Below are 24281 nucleotides of genomic sequence, written 5' to 3'. Positions count from 1 at the left end.
GAACTGTGGGATCCCATCAAAGCAATGCCACCTTGGGAGAGCACCTCTGTGACCAAATATTGCCCCTTTCAGCGGAGATACTGAGAAACATATAGAGCAAATGGATACATTAATGTGCATTCTTTCATTTAGGCAGTCTCCACTCAAATGAGGGGAGTGAACAAATACAATGTTTAATACCTTCTGTCTCTCCCTCTTCTGAAGATATTAGGATCGTTCCTTTCCCGTCTTCAATTTGGACATCTGGTGCTACCATAGCAAATTTTTCTTTGACTATCTACAGGAAAAAGATTCAAAATATTAATATATGTAACTAAACACCATAAAAAAACTAGACTTTTTTCCATAAAGGCTCTATTTTCCCCTTCCACTGGAAAGGGGCCAAGCTGTTCTAAGATATCTTAGGGCAAACAAGACAGCAGCAGGAAACCACCAAATTATTTCATGCCCTCGTTCCATCCCCATGTTTGACCACCGATAAAGATCAGATAAAACTTCCTCTAAATGGGGGACTGAGAACTCCTTGTTTGGCTTTTGGTATTTTGTCCTCCCTTGCAGATTAGGTACTGAGCTAGACACATAAAAATATTTTATCTCAGTCTGGGTGACAACTCTGTACTGGCAGATGTTTTATAGATGCAAATTTTCTCATTAACTTATTCTCAGATAGTCTTCCCCTTCCCAAGTTCCATCTCTCTTTAAATTCCAAGACGGGTCAAAAGTGATAATATTCTGTCAAATCTACCTGCTCCTAAAGAAAGGGAACTCTATAAAGGTCTGTTTACCCTACAAATAGTGGAATTGCCTTTAAGATCAAGAATGAGTAGATACCAACTATAATTATTTCCTAAGAAAGAAGGTGGGGCAACCACCCTCTACTGGCCAGTATTCCAAGTCCTGCTGCATCCCCATCCAAAACATAAGATCAAATCAACCTGCCAGATATATCCATTTCTACAAGAAATGGATATACATTCCCTCTAAAGCAGCCCTTAGAACCATGAAGGTCTAGGAGGTATATAAATATGTAACACGATGATGGATATAATTAGAGAACAATCTGGAGTGATCCCAAAAGTGGGAACTGACATCCATCAGGGCCACTTTGATATCTTTCCTAATAAAGAAACTAATCTAGCTGGTTTAGGAGGAACCTAAGGACCAGGCCACAGAACGAGCCCACATCCTAAACCCCATTTTCCCTCACTCCAGAGCTCTACAGGTAAATGCAGGTGCACAAATGCTGCATCTCTTCAGGGACTAACGTAACACACCAGAATCAGGACCATCACCAGACCATTTAAGGGTATCTCCTACCTGCCAAAAAATATAGAATTTACATACTATTTGGGAAACAAAGAGCAAACAAAGAGTCTCTTTGCTTGCCAAGACACTGTGCCACCTATGTACTACCTGGGATGCATTTTCTAGCCAAATACACCCAATTCCTTCCTGGGATGTGAGGCACATATTCTGGAACCACAGAGAGAAAAGCCAGCAGGATCCCAGATGGTAAAGCAACCCAGGATATCAGAGTAACACACTTTAGTAGTCAGTCTTTTAGAGTAATCTCTGGCTTTTAGTTTGTTGCTGGCTTCGCAGTAACACTGTAAAAGGCAAAGGGGAACTTGGGGGTTTTTCTGGGAAAAGGAAAATGAACAAAGCTGTGGAGGAGAAGCAGCCTCTGGATTACCTTGTCTTGTAGCGTGAGAACGGTCACTCTGTGGACATTCAGTCGCACCGTCACCTCTGGTTTGCTGGCACACACGTAACAGTTAGGGTTGGGAGGATCCAGTGCACAAGGCACAAGGAGCTTCTTTCTTGGGTTTGGTTGTTTATTCAAAAAAATCTTCGGAGGAGGAAAAACACAAGCAGAAATCAGAAATTCAAGTTACAATTTTATATACCATACAATCTGAAGTTTACTGGCGTGTTTACTGTACAACCAACAAAAAATGACTTTAAATATTCCCTTCTAGACGGCAAAAAGGATAAGGAAAATCATGACCATAAGAGGCTTATTTGCCAAACTAGCTAGTAAGTGAAAGGCTGAGCTTACTGAAATCTCCTTCTATTGAAGACTGTAGACTATCCTGCAAATTCATTTAGCAAGAATAGGGGACTAGCCATACTCATCTCTGGTATCATTAAATCAGTTTCTGGGTGCCTTACTAGTGGTTATTCTTATCAATTTTAAGCTAACTTCTCAACACGACAAATACACTAATATCTCCAAGTAATGATCATGCTTTCGCAGATGTATGGAACCAATGTGCTTGCCTTTCTTCTAAGTTTTCTATGACTATGATATTGACATTTATATAATTAAGAGAAAAAAATAATGTACTTCTGCCACTCTAAGCTCCTATTTACCACTTCCCTAATAACCCCCCCCCAAAAAATTACAAGAACCAAGGCAAATTGAAAAAACTGCCCTGAAATTTAAAAAGGCCCCAACCTCATACTATTAGCCAGATTCAATACAAACGTCAGGACAACATTAAAAGCTGATACACAAATTCGTATCTTGTCACTACCATGTGCAGTGGTGTTTGCTAAGATGCAATAATTCTAAAGAGGAACCCATGGATTGCCCCCAAGCTTAAATAAGTAAATCCCTCAACAGGCAGTAAGTGCTAGGAAGAGATCTCCTGAGGTAACAGTATTACTGGTACTAATCATCATACTGGTGGGTCTGGAAGCAGGTTACAAGGGGGGAAGAGATTTGTTTGATCTTGGGCTTCCCTGGGAAGGTAACTGTGCTGAGGGAAATTGACAGAAATGAAAACAACCGCCAACACTACCAAGACCCAGGCTAACACTATTAATCTATCCTGAAATTCATTTACAAATGTGAATAAAATCCAGACATAAGTATCATTAACCTAAGACAGGGATAGAGGTGAGAAGGCAAAGAAACGAGAAGGGTGTTATAGCAAACAGAAGACATTTTAACAAATCCAATAATTAGTATTGTTTGTGAGCTCAAAGGGATACTGTAGCCATAGGATAAATTCAGGCTTCTATAAAAAGGTAGAATTCAAAAAATAGAGTTGTTAGAAATTAAAAGGATAATAGCAAAAATATTTTAAATAAAAAACTAAAACAAGATGGCAGGTTGGCAATGATTCTACATTCCTTCACTCTGAAATTTCATGAAAACAGTAAGATATTTTAAGACTGCATCAATAATGGCACTGAAAAATAAGAGTACCATCTCAGAGTAGATATATTTTAGAAATTCCTGTAAGTACATTGGTCCTTTTATTTCAACATTATAGTAAAAAGGAGAACCTAAATAACAAAAATATTGGCTACAATAGTACTAAGGAGTTCTTTTGAATTGCTAAGCTGGTAAGAAAACAAAGCTTCTCCAGATACACAAACTCAATACAGAATGAAAGCAAGAATCCAAGGAGAACAGCCACGTGGCTTTAATCTTAAGAGATAAACCTAGCCGATCCCTCACTAATGTAGGAACTCTTATAACAGGAGACCCTTACATAAAGCAACGACCTGCCAGGGGAGGAGAATAAAGAGAAAAACATTTCCCCACAGAAACAAGAAAAATTATCTTGACCGTGGAGCTTCGGGGAGGGGAAAAACCTTCCTTTATAATTCATTACAATAATACAGGGCTCAAGCACATCTGCTGTCTGAATATATACAGGTTGAAAAACTGAAGAGTTTAAAAATGGTCCCAGATTGGTAGGATCCCAGACACCCAGAGGTGACAAATCCTCTTTGAAGAAATATACCTTCAATAGGTCCTTAAAGAATTATCACAGATACAGTTTTAACAAATACTAATTCAGTTAAAAAAAACAAAAACAAAAAATGAATTACATAGCACACAAACAAAATACTATGAGCAAGATCTGGCAGGCATGACAGTAGACTCATTCATCATTCATAAAGATTAGACAACATTATCAAAGAATATAAAATAGGTTTTAAATAAAAAAGAAAATTGAAATAATGACTAAAGAAGAGGGGACTATAAAACAACCACACCAAACTTAAAACCCATAAAGAACTCTTAGAATTGAAAAACTGAAAAAAACTTAATGTAAGAATCCATACAGTGAGTTCCTCCAAGAATTCAGTAAAACTGGAAAAGTTAGAAGCAAACTAGCTTCGGCTTCTATTTTAGACAAATATAAGGGAAGCAAATATGTTTGCCCTTTTGTTGTAATTTCCAGGAAGCTTACTTAAGCATGCATTGACAAGGTAACTGGAACAATTATTTCTCCAGTGCTTTAAAGCCAATTTTATTGTTTTCATTTTTTTTAATTGTCTGTTTCATGTGTTTTTTAGAAATTATTTTTTCCCTGCAAATATATTACTTTAAGAAGAGGTTGAATAAAAAATGCAAATAGAAATACTCACTGTTCTACACTGGTCTATTTTTCCTGATAAAATCTTCAATCCTTCCAATACTATCAACCCAGCAATCACTGCATTAGTAGTAGCGATAGCAGGAATAATGTTCCCTGCCATTGCTAAAAACAAAATTAGAAAGATGAATATGCTTAGCTGTTAAAAAGGGTAACTTAATGCTTTAGGTGATACAACTGGAGTACAAAACTTACATTTTATATCAAATCTGCTCTTCATATTCATACTGAAAATATGCATCCTGAGGTTTGCAGCGGAGGTGACAAAATCCATTGCAGATGGGTCATCCTGTCAATGATTTAAATAATTTAACAAGTCTCCCCACAAATATACTAAAGTGTTTAATACTACTTTCAGAACTGTACTTTCGCATGTTTGTTATAACACTGTACTCAGTCACCTAGAACAGACGACCTTGAGGAGAGGTCAAGCCTTACAGCAGCATAGAGATTAGATGGGTAAGGGACAGGGTCGCATCATCAGCTCCTCTTACCCAGGAATGTAATCTGACAAGAATGCCAAGAGCCACCAGGCTTCTAGGAACTCACTCCTGCTTAAACAAATGCACTGGAGACTAAGTGTAAACAACAAAACACTAATTCCATTCATTGACAACAGCAATCCTTTCCTGGGTCCATTAGACAGTACAGGAATACACTGGAGATACATATTGCGGGTTCAGTTCCAGACCACCGCAATAAAGCAAGTCATAATCCTTTAGCTGGTGGAGGGTATTGCCTCCAATTTGTAAATAAGACAACATCTGTGAAACGCAATAAAGCGAAGTACAATAAGGTATGCCTGTAATGAGAAGGCTGTTTGACAAGCACAAATTTCAAGCGAAGAAATGGAGGCTTTTTGAGAAAGATGTTTCATTAAAACCTCAGGAAAACCCAGATGACTCATTCTGGCTTTCCTTCCCCAGATTCCCTTCACAGACACCTCTCTCCTATTATTTGCTGTTTCTTTTCAGATACGGTAATACAATAAAAGTTTTCCCCCGACAATTTATATTCTTCCTGAGACTATATCCTAGTCTCTTTCATTAGATTTCAGCAAGGCTTCTTGCTGTCTGAGAATATACTATCCTACCCTGTAATTCAGAAGCACCAAAATATAAAAGAAAAAGCACTGACAGGATGTGGGTTCTTTATATACTTATTGGCTGGCTGTGTAACCTTAGGCAAATCAACCTCCCCCCAACACAAACTTTCTTAATCTGTTAAACAGGGAAAATGATATAAACATCTCACATGGTTGTGGTTATTAAACAGAGTCCATTAAGTACTTCCCTAGGCAACTGGCTTATCACACCCACTAGGGATAGATTTCACTCACATAGGTTAACAATTCCCACTTCCAAGATTTCATTATCTAGCCTGTGGTGTATGGATGACAACCTCCTAAATCTCTATTATAACAATAACAATGAAAAGTTTTTAAAATAGTTACACCTTATACCACATAAACCTAAGAGACTAATGTTCACAAGAATTCCCCAAATCTAAATTTACTAGCTATATTTTAAATGTCTGATTCAACCAGTTCCAAAATTTGCACTCATCAAGTTATCATCTTAGTTGCTAAAAGTGACCAAACTTTCCCCCTTACTTTAAAACTCATGGCAAATCTTTACCATCATAGGAACATATACTTGATCAGATATATCACTTATAGCCATAGACGATACTGACTACAATTAAAAGTGAGTAAAATTACCTCTCATCAAACCTTAAAATGACATCTACTTGCAAAATACTATTAAATATTATTTTAACTTCTAAGAATAATTACATCTCATTTTTGTATTGAGAGGTCTCAGACCTCTAAGTTATAGCTGTTTCAATGAAAAGGCAATTTTATTACTTCAAGGTTGAATTAGGCCCATGCACTGTTGTCTCCAAAAGATTTTATGACTTCTATTAACAAATCTGTATTACACAAGAAGTTTTCTTAAGTCAGTAAAACATTTTACTCCAATACATTCACAATTATTTCTGCAGTCAACATAATTATAAACCATAAACACATCACTAGAATCTAAAATGAGGTTTTAATATTGCCTGAATTCATGTAGAGAAAATCCATAATGCAATGTAGTAATTAGAGATTGAAAACATCGAAACAAAAAGAACATTATGTCCTTGGAATCTGGTAGCATAAACAATATCCAAAAATTACTAGCTTCCGATTACAGTTCAAGAACTAAAATATACATCTGATATAACTGCCACTTTTTCAAAACGAACCTTGTCCCATATTAGCTCAGCTCCATCCCCTTTTTCTGCTAAATTAACTCTCAAAGTCTCGATGCTCTTTGAAAAAAGACGTGCATAGCTCTTTACATCTAGAACCTGCTGGTCTTTCAGACCTAACTGGGGTTCATTTTGTTGATCTGATGCATTGGTTTCTTCTCCTAAGGGAAAAAATATTAGAAATTTCACTATTAAACATCATGCCTCTACTTTTTTTTAACAATTCAATGCCTGACCAATAAGAAAATAAAATAGAATGAAACGAAGTCCATTAAAATAATTATCAGTATGATGCATATATTTGAAAGAAGACTGCTAACAGTGAGATGGGAAAGGTGCAAGGCTGCCGCAGAACCTCGTAGGGCTATTGGGGGATTCAAGGATATAATGTAGATGAGACGAGAAGCATTATGCTCAGCACACAGTTAGCATTCAGTAAATGGAAGCTATCAGAGCCATACTTCAATTGGTCTGTACGTAAAGTATCCATTACTGTAGAGAACTGCTCCGAGCTGACACCCCAAATCTCCTGGGACCCTGTAAGTGCCAAGTGCTGACCATTGCTGTGCATAAATCAATTGCAATACAATTCAGGTAAAGTAGACACACAAATGTGTTGAGGGGGAGTGGGATGAGGAAGTAGTCACTACTGCAATAGTTTTATTCACATTTAAAATTATTAAATACGTTCCTAAATTAAGCCTTCATGAGATAATCACAAAAAGGTACAAAGATGTATGTACATATATAGTCATCACACACTGTTTCATGGAAAATATGAAACAATTAAATGTTAACTGATAAGAAACTAGTTAAGTATTATTTACTGAAAAGAGCAAGTCAGAGTATATGAATAGTACGATTCTACTATGTGAAGTGCATACACAACTGCCTGTGTCAATGTGCATAGAATTGACTACCAGACATTTCCTAAAGTGTTAAGAGTGGCTGTTTTTCTAGGTGATAAGATTTCCAGTGATTTTCCTTTCTTCACACTTTTCTGAATTGTCTGAACTTCTTACCATGACCGTATACCATTGTCCAGAAACAGCAGCTATCTGAAGACTCTAGGTGAGGGAATTTCCAATTTGGGGATCCCAAAGACTAAAGTGTGTCCTTTACCTTGACTCTGTACTTCAGCCCAGTCCAAAGGAACCGGAGGTTTCCTTTTCCGCCATAGCTTGTCCATTGTCAACAGATACCTGATATCATCTTTAAAAAGCTTAAAAAAAAAAAAAGATCAATTCCATGAACCCTCCAGTCCCTATAACAAAGTTTTGTTGCTTATTTACGATCACTCTTACACTATAAAATGTTCTGATTTAAAGATGTCATACGCCAGTAGATTAACAATTTTTAAGGAAACAAAAAACGTAAGCCTTTTGTAAAAGGAAATTTTACACAGAACCCCTACAACTGAAACTGAGGAAAGCAGAGTAAGGAACTCTAAACTGTGCTGACTAACCCAGCCTCCCAGGTACCCTCCCTAGAAGCTCCCCTAAAGCTCCAAGTATCTGTCTGAAGCATAATCACACCAATCAAGGGGCTCAATAAATACACATCAGCTCTGCAAGAATTGAACAGTCATCAAGCCTAGACACCAGTCAGCAATACATTCAAGTCTGTGGGGACATACCAATAAAGCGTAATACACATTTTCAAAGTGCTCAAGACCAGAATTTCTTAACCATCTGAAACATCTTTGAAAGGTGTCCTCCCCCAACAAAAAAAAAAACAGACAAAAAAAATTACTATTTCAAAAACAAAAACATTACTGAATGTAGACCGAAAGACTGTCACATGTACGATACTACCCCATGTATTAGGTTGGTACAAAAGTAATTGCAGTTTTTGCAATTATTTTTAACCTTTTATACTGGAACTACTTTTGCACCAACCTAATAATTGCGGTTCAAAAGTTTAAAAATTGCAAAAACTGCAATTACTTTTGCACCAACCTAACAGAATTGCAGATAATTTTAGTATTTTTACTTTTTCCTTAGCTGCATTTTTCTATTGTTGATTGATTTATTGTATGTATGTGGTATGAATTTAGATTTGGCTTAATAAAAAAAGTGAGAACTATTTCTATCAAAATATATTCAATTCAATCAATATTAAGCATCCTTAATCTTTGGAAACTAGCCAAATATACAAATAAATAGAATACAATTTAGTGTGAAAATCACATAGCTTTGAATACTATCGGGAATTTTGCATCTGTCTAAGAAATGAAGAAAAAGTTCAAGGAGATGGTAACACCTGAAATGGGTACACAGGCAAGGAAGGAGGAGTTGAGTATGATTTGGGCCACTAATGTGGATGGAGACATTTTGCAGAGAACCTTCAGTGCTTGGCTGAAAAGCCTTCTAGGTAATGGGGTATTAGCAAGGTTTCCCATGTACGGGCTCCATGTTCTTCTCTATCCAATTATTAAATACTGGGAGTCCCTCAGGGTTTTGTACTGAACTGTCTTCACACTCTTTTCCCTTTTTATAAACCGATGAATCCGAAATACACATCTAGTCTAAACCTCTCTACTTACCTGTAAAATCACTTGTCATCTCTCCAATATTCTATATGAATCGCAAAATTGGTTCAATCTCCTTCCCTTACCCTTCAATTCCTACACAACACATCTGCTTCCTACCTCAGAGACTGGTACCTCTGTTCATCCTGCTGCCCAGCAGGAAATCAGGTATAGATTCCTCGCTGTTCCTAATCTCAGACAGCCTAAGTCCTGTTGAGACTACTTCTCCTCCACACTCCACTGGGAATGCAGAGGTTGTCCTTCATACTACTTTGGCACTACACAGCCCCAGAAGGCACTGCCCCATATTTATTACAACAGGAATATCAGGTCCTAGAATGGTATACTACATAACCTCTCTCCCCTTACAGTAACACTATAGACTTGTGTTTTTTCTCTAGAAATATTCAGCAGGAAAAGAATATATACTAATGAAAATGGATTCAGCCAAGAACAGGAGGCTTCAAGATTCAAGAGCAATTCAAAACATGTCAACCAAACTGCCAATAGAAGACTTAAGCAGGAAAGGGAAAAGAGAGCAGAAACAGCAAGACCCAAAGGTTAGTTATACGGAAAACCAAGAATTTCAATGAAAGTGAGGGAAGGAAAGACAACCAAGAGTGTTTTTTACCTCCTATAAAGACACTGCACTGATTTAGTACAGATGCCAAAGTTTCAAAACCTGCTTATCCTGAGTACATCAATTTATTAAGACAGCATCAGGCATAAAAAGAAGCGTAATTCAGTTTCACGTACTACTTTAAAACAAACCAAATCAAGTTACAATTATAAAGTAAATCTACCTTGGTAAAAAGTTTAACTGGATCATATCCAGTTGATTTAGCCCATTCCTTAGTGGAAATACGTTTAATGTCACCATCTTCATTAGAGGCTCTGGCTCTGGCTTCAGCTTCCATTGGTTCCCCTACAAAACAAGCACCATTTTTATTTCCAACTGTAATAAATGTAGAACTAAGCTCTCATCCATCTTTGGGGGAAAAAAGACTCACTCATAAAAGTCACCTGCACATGACACACTCCAAGTTCAAGGAGAAAGGAAAATAACGTGCTCATCAGCGTCTTTATTCTACCTCGGTTTCTCAAGGCCACATGTAGAGCAATTCAAAGTATAAATCTGTAATCAGATCTGGGAATAACTCCCAGCTCTATTTACTAGATTTGTGAAATTTCTCTGCACCTTGATTTCTTCACCAGTAAAATGGGATTATCCATTTTCAAACCACTGTTTGAAAAATAAAACATCTGAAGCATATAATATAGTATCTAGAACATAACGGCATTTCCCCCCTTTTAAGCTATCAATATTAAATTAGCAAAATAAAGGTAGTGTTCACTAATAAGAAAACTATCTCAAATAGTTTACTCACAGGAAGCTTCAGGGTCAGCTCTGTCAGGAGATACTTCTTGATCAGCATCTTCTTCCCCAAACAACTGGCTATAATTTAAAAGTAGTAAATACTTATGTACAACAAAATATTATGAACAACTGCTTACTTTCCCAACTTTCCTCACAACTAACAAGTTGTACCAATTCCACACCCCACAATGGCACGTAAGAATTCCTATCAATTCACCTCCTCTCCAGAATTAATGTTTTGCCAAACTAGTGGTGTAAAATACTATCTTATTGTGATTTTATTCTTAATTTTGCAAGTTAGTCATAAAGTTAAACACATCATCATTTGTTTATTACCTATTTGGGTTTCCCTTTAAGTGAAAAAATCCCCATTTGTACTATTTTGTCAGGTTGTTTTCTTACTGTAGGAATACAGTCTAGATCAATTTTTAGTTGATTATATGATATATGTTGCAAATATTTTCTCCCATATAACGGCTTATTATTTGTACATCATTTAATGTCTTCTGATGACAAGAGCTATTTGATGACTTTGAATGTATCAATCCTTTCTTTTATGGTTAGCACTCTTTGTCTCTTCAGAAATCATCCCCTAAGCCTGAGGATAAAGATTTCTTCCTATATTATAAAGATTTAGTTTACCTTTCACATCTAAATACTGTATCTGTACTTAATTTCTATATATTGTCTTAAGTGGAGAATATAGTTTTTCTCACATTGATAATGAACTGTCCTTTTATTTAATCCCTTCTTTCATCTGGGTTCTATTGTGCAACCTCAGTAATAAGCTCTGCGTTGTCCCAATGGTCTGTTTTTCTATCCCTGAACCAGCAACACACTAAATTATTTTTAGCTTATATTAAACCTTGACATCTGTTAGAGCAAGTCATCTCAGCTTATTCTTCTCCAGGCATGTGTTGGTTCCTCTTAGGCCTTATTCTTCCATATTTTAGAATCAGTTAAACAAGTTCCAAATAAATCCCAGATGAGATTTTAATTGGACTTACAGTCTATAGATCAATTTGGAGACATGCTGACAATACTGGGATTTCTGATTCACACACTGCTTTTATCTGGTACTTCTTTTTATGTTCCAATAGTACTAACTTTCTGAGGTGTATATATCTTAAGATTTATTCTCAGTTATTTCATACTTCTTGATGCCTCATATTTAATTACCTTTTATAGTTATATACTTTTATAGTGAGTTATCTATTTTTATATTTTCTACCTGCCTGATGCTTGATTAGAAATGCAACTGATTTTTTATAATCTTTTAGTTGGCCATGTTGCTAAACTGTCATTATTTCTATAATTTGTAGATTCTTTGGAGTTTTTTGTGTAAGTTTTCTATATTGTATGCAAACTACAACAGTTTTATTTTTTCCTTTCCCAATTCTTAAGCCTGTATTTTTTTTCTTTTTGACTCTTTTTTAAAGTCAGTTTCACGTGTACAAAGCAATATAATAGTTAGGTAATTAAGCTTGTATTTTCTTTTTCTTGTCTTGTGCTGGCTAGGAACTTCATTACAACACCAAACACAAGGAGCGCTAATGGGCATTCTCATGTTGTCCCTGATTTCAAAGGAAATGCTTTAAAATTTTTATCATTAAAATGACCGTATTAAGTATATGGATGGCAAATAGTGAGAGTCAGGTTTCTGACTGTTGGAGTGGGAGTTTACAGATAAGCAAGGGTAGGAAGCTAGAATGATCCAGGTGGTAATAGATTAGAATTGGAGACATTAGTATGATTCATGTTTAGCTTAATATAGACAAGGATGGTTAGATACAGAAATATTTACAGATTTGTATATACACACAGATTAGTATAAATCTATTTTTTGGTGTGTCAGCTAAGAGGGCCTAAAAGAAACAACACTCCAGTGGCATGCCTAAGCACTCAGATCTTGGTTTCTAATGCCATTCCTTAATAAAAGGAACCAGGGCTCTTTGGAGAAATGTCTGATTCTAGGACTGGGGCAGGAAATAGAAAAGATGAGCCTGGAGCATCTTGTAGTAGTATCAGAAAGTAAGTTTAACTGCTCCAAAAAACCCCAGACACTGATGCTCCAAAAAACCCCAGTCACGAACACAGAGCCAACTGAAGAGAGTTCCTAATGGCCAAAGATGGAACAACTGGAGCACAAAATAGTGTTGGATTACAACGCAAAGTATAAAATACACTCAATATCAAGGAGTCCATATTGCTATAAATGATTGAATAAATTAGTAAATGGTGAAAAGAGACAAATCTTTCAGGCAGAACTCCAAATAATTTATGTAGATATTCTGCCCTCAAGAAGGTGGAACACAACTCCCCACTCCTTAGATTTGGGCTCCACATAGTGAAATCCTTTCAAAGTGCAGTAGAGTATAGGAAGACGGGGAGAGTAACTTGGTTTGTCAGGAGAAACCTGACAAACACTACCTAAGTGATCAAGGCCACCATAAACAGTCGTTAGTCATGTTGAGAACATGTACCCTACATATGATGTACCGACCACGGCAACCCACCTCAGGGGTCTTCCTCCCAATGACCCATAACCACAGTATTATGAGAAAAACACCAGATTTCAATAGTGGGCATCCCACAAAATATCTGACCAGTACTCCTTAAAACCATCAAGGTCATTCAAGTTTGTCAAATAAATAAAGCTTACAAGTGTATTTGTAAAATTTTCTCATTATACCATTATATGTGTACTTTTCTGAGTACATGTACATTATACCTTAATCAAAAAATAAAGAAAACCAATGTCTGCTATAGGTTTCTAAGATACCTTTTATCAGGTTGATAAAGTTGTCTTCCTATTTTACTAAAAATTTTTTCATAAAAAAGGTTTTTGCTAAATTTTACCAAATGCTTTTTCTACATCTATTAAGATTACAGTTTCTCTTTATTTTTTTTGTTTTAGATTAGACTTTTCTTTTTATTTATTTACTTTTATTAGTTTCAGGTGCACAAGACAAAGTAATACTTAGACGTTTATCATTTCTATCCCTCACACTGTGTGAGCCCCCCTCCCCCATCCACTATCCCTCTCACATCGCACAGAGCCATTACATTTCCACTGTCTCTATTCCTAATGCTGTACGCCACTTCTTGTAAGTATACACACACACACACACACACACACACACACACACACACACACACAGAAAATTATAGTTGGCATTCATTATTGTTCAGCTTCAGCTTCAGGTGTACAGTGCAGTAATCAGGCATCTACATCATCCCTGAGGTGGTCTCCCTAATGAGACAAGTGTCCATCAGATACCCTACAAAATCTTTACATTATTGATTCCATTCCCCAAACTGACTGTCGTAACCCCGTGGCAATCTTGTGGTTACTGGCTGCTTTCTAATCCCCTCACCTTCCCCCTTATACCCACCCCCCTCCCATCTAGCAACCCTCAGTTTTTCCTCTATGTCTCCGAAACTGTTTCTGATTAGTTCATTCACTTATTCTTTTCTTTAGATTCCACATATAAGTGAGATCATGTGGTATTTGCCTTTCTCTGTCTGACTTATTTCACTTAACATAATGTTCTCTAGGTCCATCCATGTTGTTGCAAATGGTTAAGATTTCTTTCTTCTTTATGGCTGTGTCTCTTTAATTTTTTAATAAATGACTTTCTAGATTCTTGTAGTGTTAAACCATGCTTGCATTACTGGAATAAATACAACTTGGTCATGGTATACTTTGTTTTATACAATTCTAAATTTATGTGCTAATATTTTGTATGGGATTTTTGTACCTACATTTATGAATGAGAATGTTTTATAATTTTCCTTTTATCCCATAATGGCCTTTTATTGGTTTTCTATCAAAGACATGATGAACTAAGTATTCAATTTTTACAAAAATCTCTAGAAGAGTTTACATAAAATTAGAATGATATATTCCTTACAAATGTAATAGAAATCACCTGTAAATTCATATATATTTGCTGCATTATTCACAAGAATTTAAATGACTGATTAAATTTCCCTAAGGCATAGGACCTTTGGGCTTTCTATTTCTTTCTGAGTTGGTCTTGCATGTTTTTTTCAAATGAATTTACTAGATCTTTAAAATTTTAAATGTATTGACAATCTTCTGTGATTTTCTTTTTTTATCATTCTCATCTGTGCTATCTGAAATTACATTCCCCATTTAGTTACTTACCTCCTCTTTTTCATGATCATACCTGCCAATTATTTCTTTTTGCTCTTATCTCAATTATATCCTTCCTTCTAATTTTTCTGAGTTAATTCTGTGGTTCTTTTCTAATGTTAAGTTGGATCCTTAGCTCATTAATGTTCACCTTTCTCTATGTATGGAAGCCTATAACTTTTCTTCCAACTACCACATTCAACGCATCCTACAAGTTTCACATGTATTTTCACTATTATTGCAAAATATTAACTTCCATCGTTTCTTTTTTAAACAATGAATTATTTATAAGTATGTTTTTATACTCCCAAATACACAGATATGTATTCATTTAGTTACATGCTGTCTCCCAATGACCCATAACCACAGTATTATGAGACAAACACCAGACAGGCATTTAATGTTGGCAGAATTTCATTTAACCCAAGAAATATCATAAGTATACTAAAGTGTCCCCTCATCATACTTAAAATAACAATCATCATTAAGTACAATCTCTCCAAGACTTTAAATAAAAATGACCCCATTTCCCATATCAGTTCTGAAAATATGCCCAGAAATATATATACTCTTACTTGAACAAATACTTTGCCCAAACAATGCAATGAATGGGTTCTGAAGGCGTGTTACGAATTGTACAGCCAGGAAAAGTTCTCTGGGTTGGTTTGGGATGACATTCATAACACTCAGTGATACCCTGCGAAGTCAAAATATGTGAAAAACATTTACCCCTGATGGTGGTTTCTTAAAATTATAAGACAGTATAATCATAAATATTTCATTCACTCACCTACATTCCAACTGGGTTTATATTTTAAAATATTAGTGACTCCAAAATCCTTACTTTACAGAGAAGGAACTACAATATAAAAACTAATTAAATCAACCATAGTTACAGCGAAGGCTAAGCCAGGACTCCTCTGACTCCTGGCCCACTGAATACCATCTACAGAAAGCCAAATAACAGTGACTGCACATAAATATCAAATACAAGTTTACCTTGATCACACTAAACAGAAAGAAAAACTACTAGAAAGACAAGCAGCTTTCTAACCAATTACCTCTCAAAGTTGTGAAACTCAATTATTTAACTATTATTCACAGCCTTATATAATCTCCTAAAGACTAAGTTAACTAAAAGTAATTATTAATTTCAAGCACTATCTAGATACATAGGAAAATACTAGGTATTACCAAACCAAATACACTTCATTTTACCGACAGAGTCACATTTTACGTTCCATTGTAAGGAATCCCTAGAAGAAGTCTACAACACCTGAAACAATTTTTTAAAACCATGGAATATTCTTCATCTCAGCCATTCTCAACCTCAGTCTTAATACATACTAGTATTTCAGGATCATAGTAATGAGAATTGTCTTTCTAATAATGGTTAAAGAACTAAAACTTGCAAATATTGTTTTAATATAAATTGCAGCATATCTAGGGTTTTCTTCATAATACCATTTCTGGGGTCCTTCCAATATGCTTTCTTGGGGGTGGTCATATGGCAAGCAGTTACTCCTGTCATAGTGGGGAAAAAAGAGTACTGCCTTGACCTATCAACAGATCCTAAAGACCTCCACTGATTTATTAATAACTAAATTTAATAAACAGTGATATTTACAAGTCTTTGTAGAATGAGACTAAATAAGGTTCCAAGAGTAATATTTAACAGTTAAAACAAATGAAGTAGAGCCACAATTTTCAACATGGGTAAACTGACAAATAATGAACAAAAACAGCCAATTTCAAGTAAAGTGTAATTCCTTTTAGTTTCAAAATCTGTAAAACCATTCTTCCAATGTATCTATGTTTAAGTTTTTGAAAGAATTAAAAGAAATAAAGACTGCACAGTAAATAAATCATAATGCAGATATTTGCTCCATTATTCTCTAGTTTTAGCTAAGTGTTTAAATAGTTCACACATACATCAAAAAATTTTTTCAACGTACTTTTCAGATCTATACATCCAGACTTCATTACACAGAAAGTAACTTTTTTAAAAGCCTGGTTTACCATATATCAACTATAGCATGACATGTCTCATGTCTACAAAAAATGTTAAAATGCAAGTTTATTATGCCTACCAGTCAAGGATTTTAATATACAAGCTAAATGAACCAAAGTAGCCAAGAGATAAAAGATCTCTGCCTGTCCTCTTTTTGAGTACTTTTACGGTGTCCTAAGTTCTACAGGGACACAAAATCCCTGTCTCTCTCTTGGGTGCTGACCATCCAATATACAAATCCAAGCTTACTTCCTCCCCTATCCTCAAGGCCCCAAATAAGTATGTGGAAAGGAGAAGCGGAAAAAAAAGTCCTTTACCTTTCTGATAGTAGTTACTTGTCCAAGATAACCAGCAGTTCCGCTCTCAATAAGAGGGACATCAGCGGCCAGACACATCCTATTAACATGGTTGCGGGCAGCTGTAAGAAAAATACTAGTTAGCAGTTTATGGGGGAAAAAAGAAATTAGTTACCTTTAATTAGGATGACATTTACCCAAACTTTTTATTTTATGCCCAATTTTCTTACAGCTACGACCAGAGTAATACAACTGTTACAAACATTTAAGAAACATTCAGTAGTAAAATTTCAAATAAAAAGAATTTATACCACCAATTTACCCGTGGAAAAGCACCTCTATACGTAATTTTAAAATTTCAAAGTGGTTTTTTAACTCTTCCTGTGCCTACTCTATTAACCTTGGTTAAAACATTGTTTCAGTGTGTTCAAGTACTTAACTTGCTGTTTTCCTAATATAATTATCAAGTTATACGTGGAAGTTAGGAGACTGGAATATTAACTTCGAAGTATTAAGGCAGTTTAAGGCTAGGGGAAAGAAGATGAGTCCAGTTAAAAGAGTCCTTCTGACCCTTTCTCATGCTATATTGCATGTTTTTTTCTTTTTGCATCTCTGGCCCAAAATTGTTACAAACCCACCTGACAGATGTACTTTTACGCAGGAGAAAGAATTACAGGCAAGGATTATTAAGTGTTTTCATCCCTTATTCCAGACACACAGATCTGTTAACAAAACTGGTTATACAATACTAGATTATATAAAACACCACCCCATATTGTGCAAAGCTTAAATGGTCTATAGTGTACATCTAATAGAATCCAGTCTGATACCTTATACACCAGACTGCTATACTTAAAATAATTCAAGAGCCATGGTTTCTATATTAACTTTGGCACCCTGCTGCCTCATTCTCGAAACAGTGGATTTCAGCCCTGAATTCTCTTTAGAATCATCTGGGAAACTCTGAAAAAATACGGCCCCATTCACAGAATCGGACTTAAGTGGTCTTGGGTAAAATCTGGGCATTGATATTTCTTACATTTCCACATAAATCAAGGAAGTGACAGTGTTTAAATGCTGGGATAATCTGAAACAAGCACCCATGCACATACGCTATGCTGTCACACTCCTGAGTGTTTTAAGTTCCCCTATATTCACATCTTTTGGTAGAACTGCAGAGTATGATAACTAAATTCCTGCCTGGAACCAGTTCTAGTTAAAATTATAATCATTTAGCAAGATATAAAACTGACCTTACTTCCCTTTAGGTCTTTAAGTTCTAAGTCGTAAGGAAATATTTTGATTAATACTAAATGTATAAACATCCTTGTTATGGGGGAAGGAAAATACTTAGAAATTAAAAGTATTAAAATAATCTCACCTCTGTTATCTAAAGCATTCATAACCAATATAAATTGTCGGAAAAATTCCACATTATAGTCAGGGCTACAAAGCAAAACAAAAAAAGGTCACCAAAACTAGCCTTCCACATGATCTTCACATTGTAATACAGGACCATAAAAAGCACATTAAAGTAACAGTGCAAAAGTAACTGATATATTAGAGGTCTTTACCCTTTAGATAGGTTTGACTTTTTCTAAACATCATAGCAGATTTTAAAGAAATTACTTCCCCTAGTCCCTACGAGTGGCTACACATCCTTGCTGGTCAGCCACCTAGGGCACATAGCAACATTTCAAACTAGCAGAAAGATGGCATGACTTCACTAGTCCCACCAGGCCTTGTCCGGGCAGCAAGTGCCTGGGAACACACAAAGAACACATTCCCAGGATCTGCCTGGCCTCTGGTTTCACCTCACATGGTTAGGATCAGGCAGGGTTCAGGCCCCTAGAGTCCCCGCTTTTAGCACCACTGGGAAAGCAACACAGGGTAAGGGGGTTACAGGGCTATAGGCAGGCTTGTAGAGCAAACATCCAGAAAATAAAAAGGATGGAGATACAAACTTCCTGAGAAAGTATAAGACTTTCTCTAATTCCAGACCTCAAATAAGAACTCATTATTTTTAATACCATTTACTTGTGAGCTAGACAACTACTATAGATAAAGGATAACTGAGGCCCTCTGCCCCACCACTTCCAAAATTATATATTTACTCTATTTATCTTTACTGAGATCAGAGCATATTTATATACTGTCAAAACTACCACCCCATCACAATTCCCAGTGTTATATTACAGAAGTCACAGTCCTAAAAAACAAATTATTTCGGGAAAGAACCTTTTAAACTGAAAAAGATCACAGCTGAAATCAATCAGAATAAGAGCAATATATTTAGAAAAGCCTGAATCATCACATGTAAGGATTTTTCATAGTTTAGAACATCTTTTTATTTAAAACAATATAAGATCCTTTAAGTTTCCAAGTAACTTATTTATTAAAAGTATTAAAATATCTCACCTCTTACCTACATAATTCAAATCACATATATATATATATAACTGTTACAGAATGCCAATTAACTTATGTGGGCACAAACTACACTTTAAGTATTCTAGAAAAAATCATTTTAAAAAAGCAGAATGACTCCAAGCTCATATATTTGGCTAATAAAAATACATTATACTTTAAAAGTTTAATTAAAAATCCATAACAAACAATTTTGCAACATAATAATTAGAGCATACTTCATAATGCTGTCATGGTAGGCTACGATATTAGCTTTCGGGCAAAACTGCAGTACACTTTCTTTGGCAACCTGGAAAAATAAACAACACTAAATTACTACAACGTTTCTAATCGACACTAAATTACTACAACGATCTAATCCTGTATTTCAAATCCATTTATGGCAGACAATACTGGGGTTTCACCTACTTACATAATATCTCACTGGTATTAACAAATAAATATTAAAATGTGACAAAACTTCATTAAAATTAAGCTATATACACATATTTATAAAATAACAGGAGAGCCACTCCACTCCCATATACACTTCTACAAGAATGGAAAGCTTCAGCAAAAATATAAAATACAGTAACCAAGTGTCATTCATTCATTCATTCAACAAATATATATTGAGCATCTTCTATGTACCAGGATCTGTATAAGGCACTTGGGGGGCAAAAGTGACATTAATCAAATAAACATTTATGTAAATATAACCACAAACTATGATAAATGATACACAGAAAAAGTAGAGGTTGTTATATGACAGGAAGATCTGATTTAGTCTAAGAGGTTTAAGAAAGTACCCTTGGACAAGAGAGCCACATGGACAAAAGCGTGGGATTTTGCAAAAAAGCAAGGGAAAAGATGTTTTAAGACCCTGAATCAAAATGGAACATTCAAGGAACTAAAGAAAGGTCAGGGTGGCTAGAAGCTAGAACCTCAGGGGATGCAGTCTTCTTTTAAAAGGGACAACAACAAAAGGGCTGTAGCTTCTCTTGCCCCCAAACACAGCAGGGAATTCCTACTCTAGGGAATGTAGGAACAAAAGGTTCATCCTAAGCAAACAATCATAAATTCAAGTAAGGGACACCATTTACAGGACGGGGCAAAGCACTGCCATTTCCTCTGCATATCAAAAAGGGAGGACGTCTTGAGTCTTTTACTCAACAAATCCCTTTTACTCGTCCAATCCCTCAGCTAAAACGAGATGGCTTCCTCCATATTTTTCCTCCTACTAGAGTCCAAATTAACCTGATACCATAAATATAGAAGATCCATGAAAGGGTAGAAGTATAAGTGAATAAATAGAAACGGTATGGGAAATATAGTTACCTGGGCCTTTGATCTTCCAACATGTTTCTTTTGAAACAAAAACTGCCTGTTGAGGTTGCTGACATCAATAGTATCCAGATCAATCTACAAAAGCATAAGCCCCACATAAACCACAGATTTTCTGGTATGTTTAAGCAATATCACTGTTCTCAGTATCCATGACCCAGAACCGTTGATATTTGCTACATTAGCAGAGAAAATACTTTTTGATCAATAATACCAAAATTGTTAAAATAATCTAATGCATATTTAAAAAAATAAAAAACAAGATTTAACTTCAGAGATAATTTCCTAAAAAATATTTTAGAAAGGATGTTTTTTGTTGTTGTTCAATCATCCTGGCAAATATGTTAGGAAATTCCTTAGATGGCCTAAATTTGTAAGTGCATTTACTGAAAATACATTATGTAATTCACCTATCAATCTAATTAATTACTCTTTTGAATTCAACACTGGATTTAACCGTGCCCTGTTCTTTTTCTTAAATGATACTTGGCAAACCAATTTATTGAATTTTTGCTAATCTCTTTCATTCAAAAGTCTTCACACACACACAATTTCATTTACAATTATTTCCTGAGGGCTGTGAAGAACTTCTATACAAGTTTAAAAACTATCACGTTTTAAATCTAATTGCTGCTCAAAAGTAAATATAAGGGGAGAAAATAATGACTAAAGCCATTTTCATTCCATTTCAATAAATTTATATGAAGAGCAGTCAAATGTTCTAATTGTGAAACATCCTCATGGTTTTGGTTGTAATTTGTGAAAATCATCAAAACATAACTAATCACCTAAACATTTGTACTTTCTAAATGTACAACAAAAATTAAACCAAATAAAAAAGGATCAGCATTTGTTTTTCAGGTGCCCAAATTCACTGTCTTGTTGATTACAAAACGGTTCTTTTCAATATTAGTTTTCAGCTAATGCACAATCATATTTAGATTTGTGGTACACAGTTGAGTGGAAAGACTAACCCTACAAAAACCAAAGGAAAAATGTGTAAATTCTGTTCCCCCAATCATTCATTTATTAACTCAGTTAGCCACCTCGACATTTTTTTCCATTTCATGTTTCCACACTACACCTTAAGACACTTTAAACTCACATCCAATTCCAGGCAACATCTCCAATCTCTAAAGTTTACTTTAATGGAAATAATTTGATTTAAAATTAGTCACTGTACACCAATGCAAAAGTTAAAACCCTAACTAACGTTTCTGGCCAAATAAGCGAGAGTATTATCTATGGTAATAACAATGACAGTCATGCAGACTGTACCCAGAACAGAGAAGCGCGACCCCCAAAACAGTGCTTCCACTTGCTTCGGGACCCAGAGTAAAGTTACTAAACCCCACTGCAGCTCACTTTTCTTTCCATCTGTTAAAAACAAGATGTGATGAAAATAGCGTTTGCAACCTTACAAGTAGGAGTGAAGATTATGTGTTAACGCGAGGAAACCGCTCAGACCCTCGCGGGGACTGGGACAAGCGCTCAGTTGGATGCTCTACCGCCACCCTCTGCTCTGGATCATTATTTCTGAGTTAAGGGACACTTCAATTCAACAGTCACAACATCCACTAGGGACTCAGTCGCCTCCTGCCTCCCGTTAAAGCCAGGAACTGCTCTAAAGGGAAAAGACAAGAGAGGCAGCTTCCACACCCTGGAGCCGCCACAAATTGGCGCTGCCCGGGAGGCGGGGGCCGCCCCGCCGCGGGACGCCAGGAAGACCCGGGCCCGCGCGGCCTCCTCGGCGTCCTCAGCGGGCCCAGCGTGCGGCGAGACCCGTTCCATCCCCGCCGAAGAGCTCCCTGTCTTCGGCCAGGACCCCGGGGTCTCCAGGCCTGCCACAGCCCCCCAACTTGGGTCCCGACCCCCGGGCCCCGGCACCACGGCCCGCCATTCAGCCCGCGCGCACGGCTGGCTCTTACCAGGTCGATGTGAGAGAAGCCGGTGAGCACGAGGTTCTTGAGGAGCTCGCAGCCGATGCCGCCCGCGCCCACCACCAGCACCCGGCCCCCGGCCACGGCCTCGGCCAGCTCCCGGGGAAGACCCCGCGACAGAGCCATGGCGGGACGACCACGAGCAGCGACGGAGGCGGAGGCGGGAGAACTGAGCCGCAACCGGAAGCGGGTGGGGGAAGGGCGGCCCAGCTTCCGTTCCTGCGCACTGCGGCCGCCAGTCGGCGCCGGGCGCGGGCGGCCTGGGTCTCCGGGTGGACTGCGAGCGCAAGGCCTCTCGCACCTGGGGTGGACTCCTGCCTAGTCGTGCTCGTCCCTGGCGACCGCAGACCCGCCATCAGGCTCAAGAAGCCTAAGGGTCACCTTGTAGCCTGGGGTTTCAACTTCCAGCCAAGGTTTCCTTACACGTTGTCAAACAAATGCTCCTATATGTAAAGAGCTCTTAACAAATTAAGAAGAAAACAAATGGCACCCAAACAATATAGGTAAAAGATGTGAACAGGCACTGACAAATAGACAATATAGTCAATAACCACATTCAAATTTAATCAAAGAAATACAAAATTGTGTTTAAATTATTTTCACCTAGTAAACCTGCAAAAAGGGGGATTGGAGAGCTGGATGAAAAAGGTGAAAGGAGTAAGAATTACAAATTGGCAGTTACATAATTGTCACAGGGATGTAAAATACAGCATAGGGAATATAGTCAATAATATTGTCATAACTATGTATGGTGTCAGATGAATACTGGACTTGGGGGGGATCACTTCCTAAGGTACATAATCACTATGTTGTACACTTGAAACGAATACAATATTACATGTCAACTGTAACTGAAAAAAATTTTTAAAAGGCATAAAGGAAAAGTATAACACCCTGTGTTGTCAAAGGCTAGGGAAACAAGCACTTCCATACACTGCAGATACGGATTCTACAGCAAAGCTTTTCTAGAGGGTGTTAAGAGATAAACTGAGGCATATTAAAAACATTAAGAGTTTGTTTAAGCAAAGATCGATTTGAATCAGGCAGCACCCAATCTAGCAGATAGAAAGGAGTTCCGAAAGACTTTTATAGGCAGAAGGGAGGGGGATCAAGAAGGTTATACAAGGCAAAAAATGGGTTGGTTGTTGCAAAGTCACTCTCCTTTTTGGGATGATGGGTCATCAGGCAGATTACCTAACCAGTGCTGATCATGTGATTCCTGACTGACGTTTTAAGATTCCATTTCTGGGAGATCCAAAACTATAATTAAGTCTCAATTTGTTGATGGGGGCTTAGCATAAGCGACTCCATTTGAGGCCTGTTTTTGTTTTTTTTAACAAAGGTAATTTAGAAATATGATTCAAAACCCTACAAATTGTCAGTAACCACAAGATGGCCACGGGGTTTTGAAAATTAATTTGGGGAATGTAATCAATAATGTTGTAAAGATTTTGTAGGGTATCTGATGGACACTTGTCTCATCAGGGAGACCACCTCAGGGATGATGTAGATGCCTGATCACTGCACTGTACATCTGAAGCTGAAGCTGAACAATAATGAATGT

The 24281-nt window shown here is 36.8% G+C and overlaps 1 protein-coding gene across 1 annotated transcript in view; it reads right to left on the bottom strand.

Annotated features, from left to right (window-relative positions):
• UBA2 (ubiquitin like modifier activating enzyme 2) overlaps window positions 1-22914 on the bottom strand; it is a 31002-nt gene extending 8088 nt beyond the window's left edge. The window contains exons 1-14 of the mRNA XM_033127607.1: window positions 22706-22914; window positions 20772-20855; window positions 19673-19743; window positions 18409-18473; window positions 17049-17149; window positions 15296-15417; window positions 10572-10639; window positions 9987-10108; window positions 7776-7875; window positions 6648-6814; window positions 4593-4686; window positions 4390-4502; window positions 1694-1849; window positions 181-277 (exon numbers count right to left, since the gene is read on the bottom strand). Of these exons, the coding sequence (XP_032983498.1) occupies window positions 181-277; window positions 1694-1849; window positions 4390-4502; window positions 4593-4686; window positions 6648-6814; window positions 7776-7875; window positions 9987-10108; window positions 10572-10639; window positions 15296-15417; window positions 17049-17149; window positions 18409-18473; window positions 19673-19743; window positions 20772-20855; window positions 22706-22843 (1498 nt within the window). The 5' untranslated portion in view covers window positions 22844-22914. The remainder of the gene's footprint in view (window positions 1-180; window positions 278-1693; window positions 1850-4389; window positions 4503-4592; window positions 4687-6647; window positions 6815-7775; window positions 7876-9986; window positions 10109-10571; window positions 10640-15295; window positions 15418-17048; window positions 17150-18408; window positions 18474-19672; window positions 19744-20771; window positions 20856-22705) is intronic.
• Between the last annotated feature and the right edge of the window lie 1367 nt (window positions 22915-24281).

This window comes from Rhinolophus ferrumequinum, chromosome 15, assembly GCF_004115265.2.
Source record: "Rhinolophus ferrumequinum isolate MPI-CBG mRhiFer1 chromosome 15, mRhiFer1_v1.p, whole genome shotgun sequence".
Classification (NCBI taxonomy): domain Eukaryota; kingdom Metazoa; phylum Chordata; class Mammalia; order Chiroptera; family Rhinolophidae; genus Rhinolophus; species Rhinolophus ferrumequinum.
This window is presented reverse-complemented; position numbering and strand designations above follow the sequence as displayed.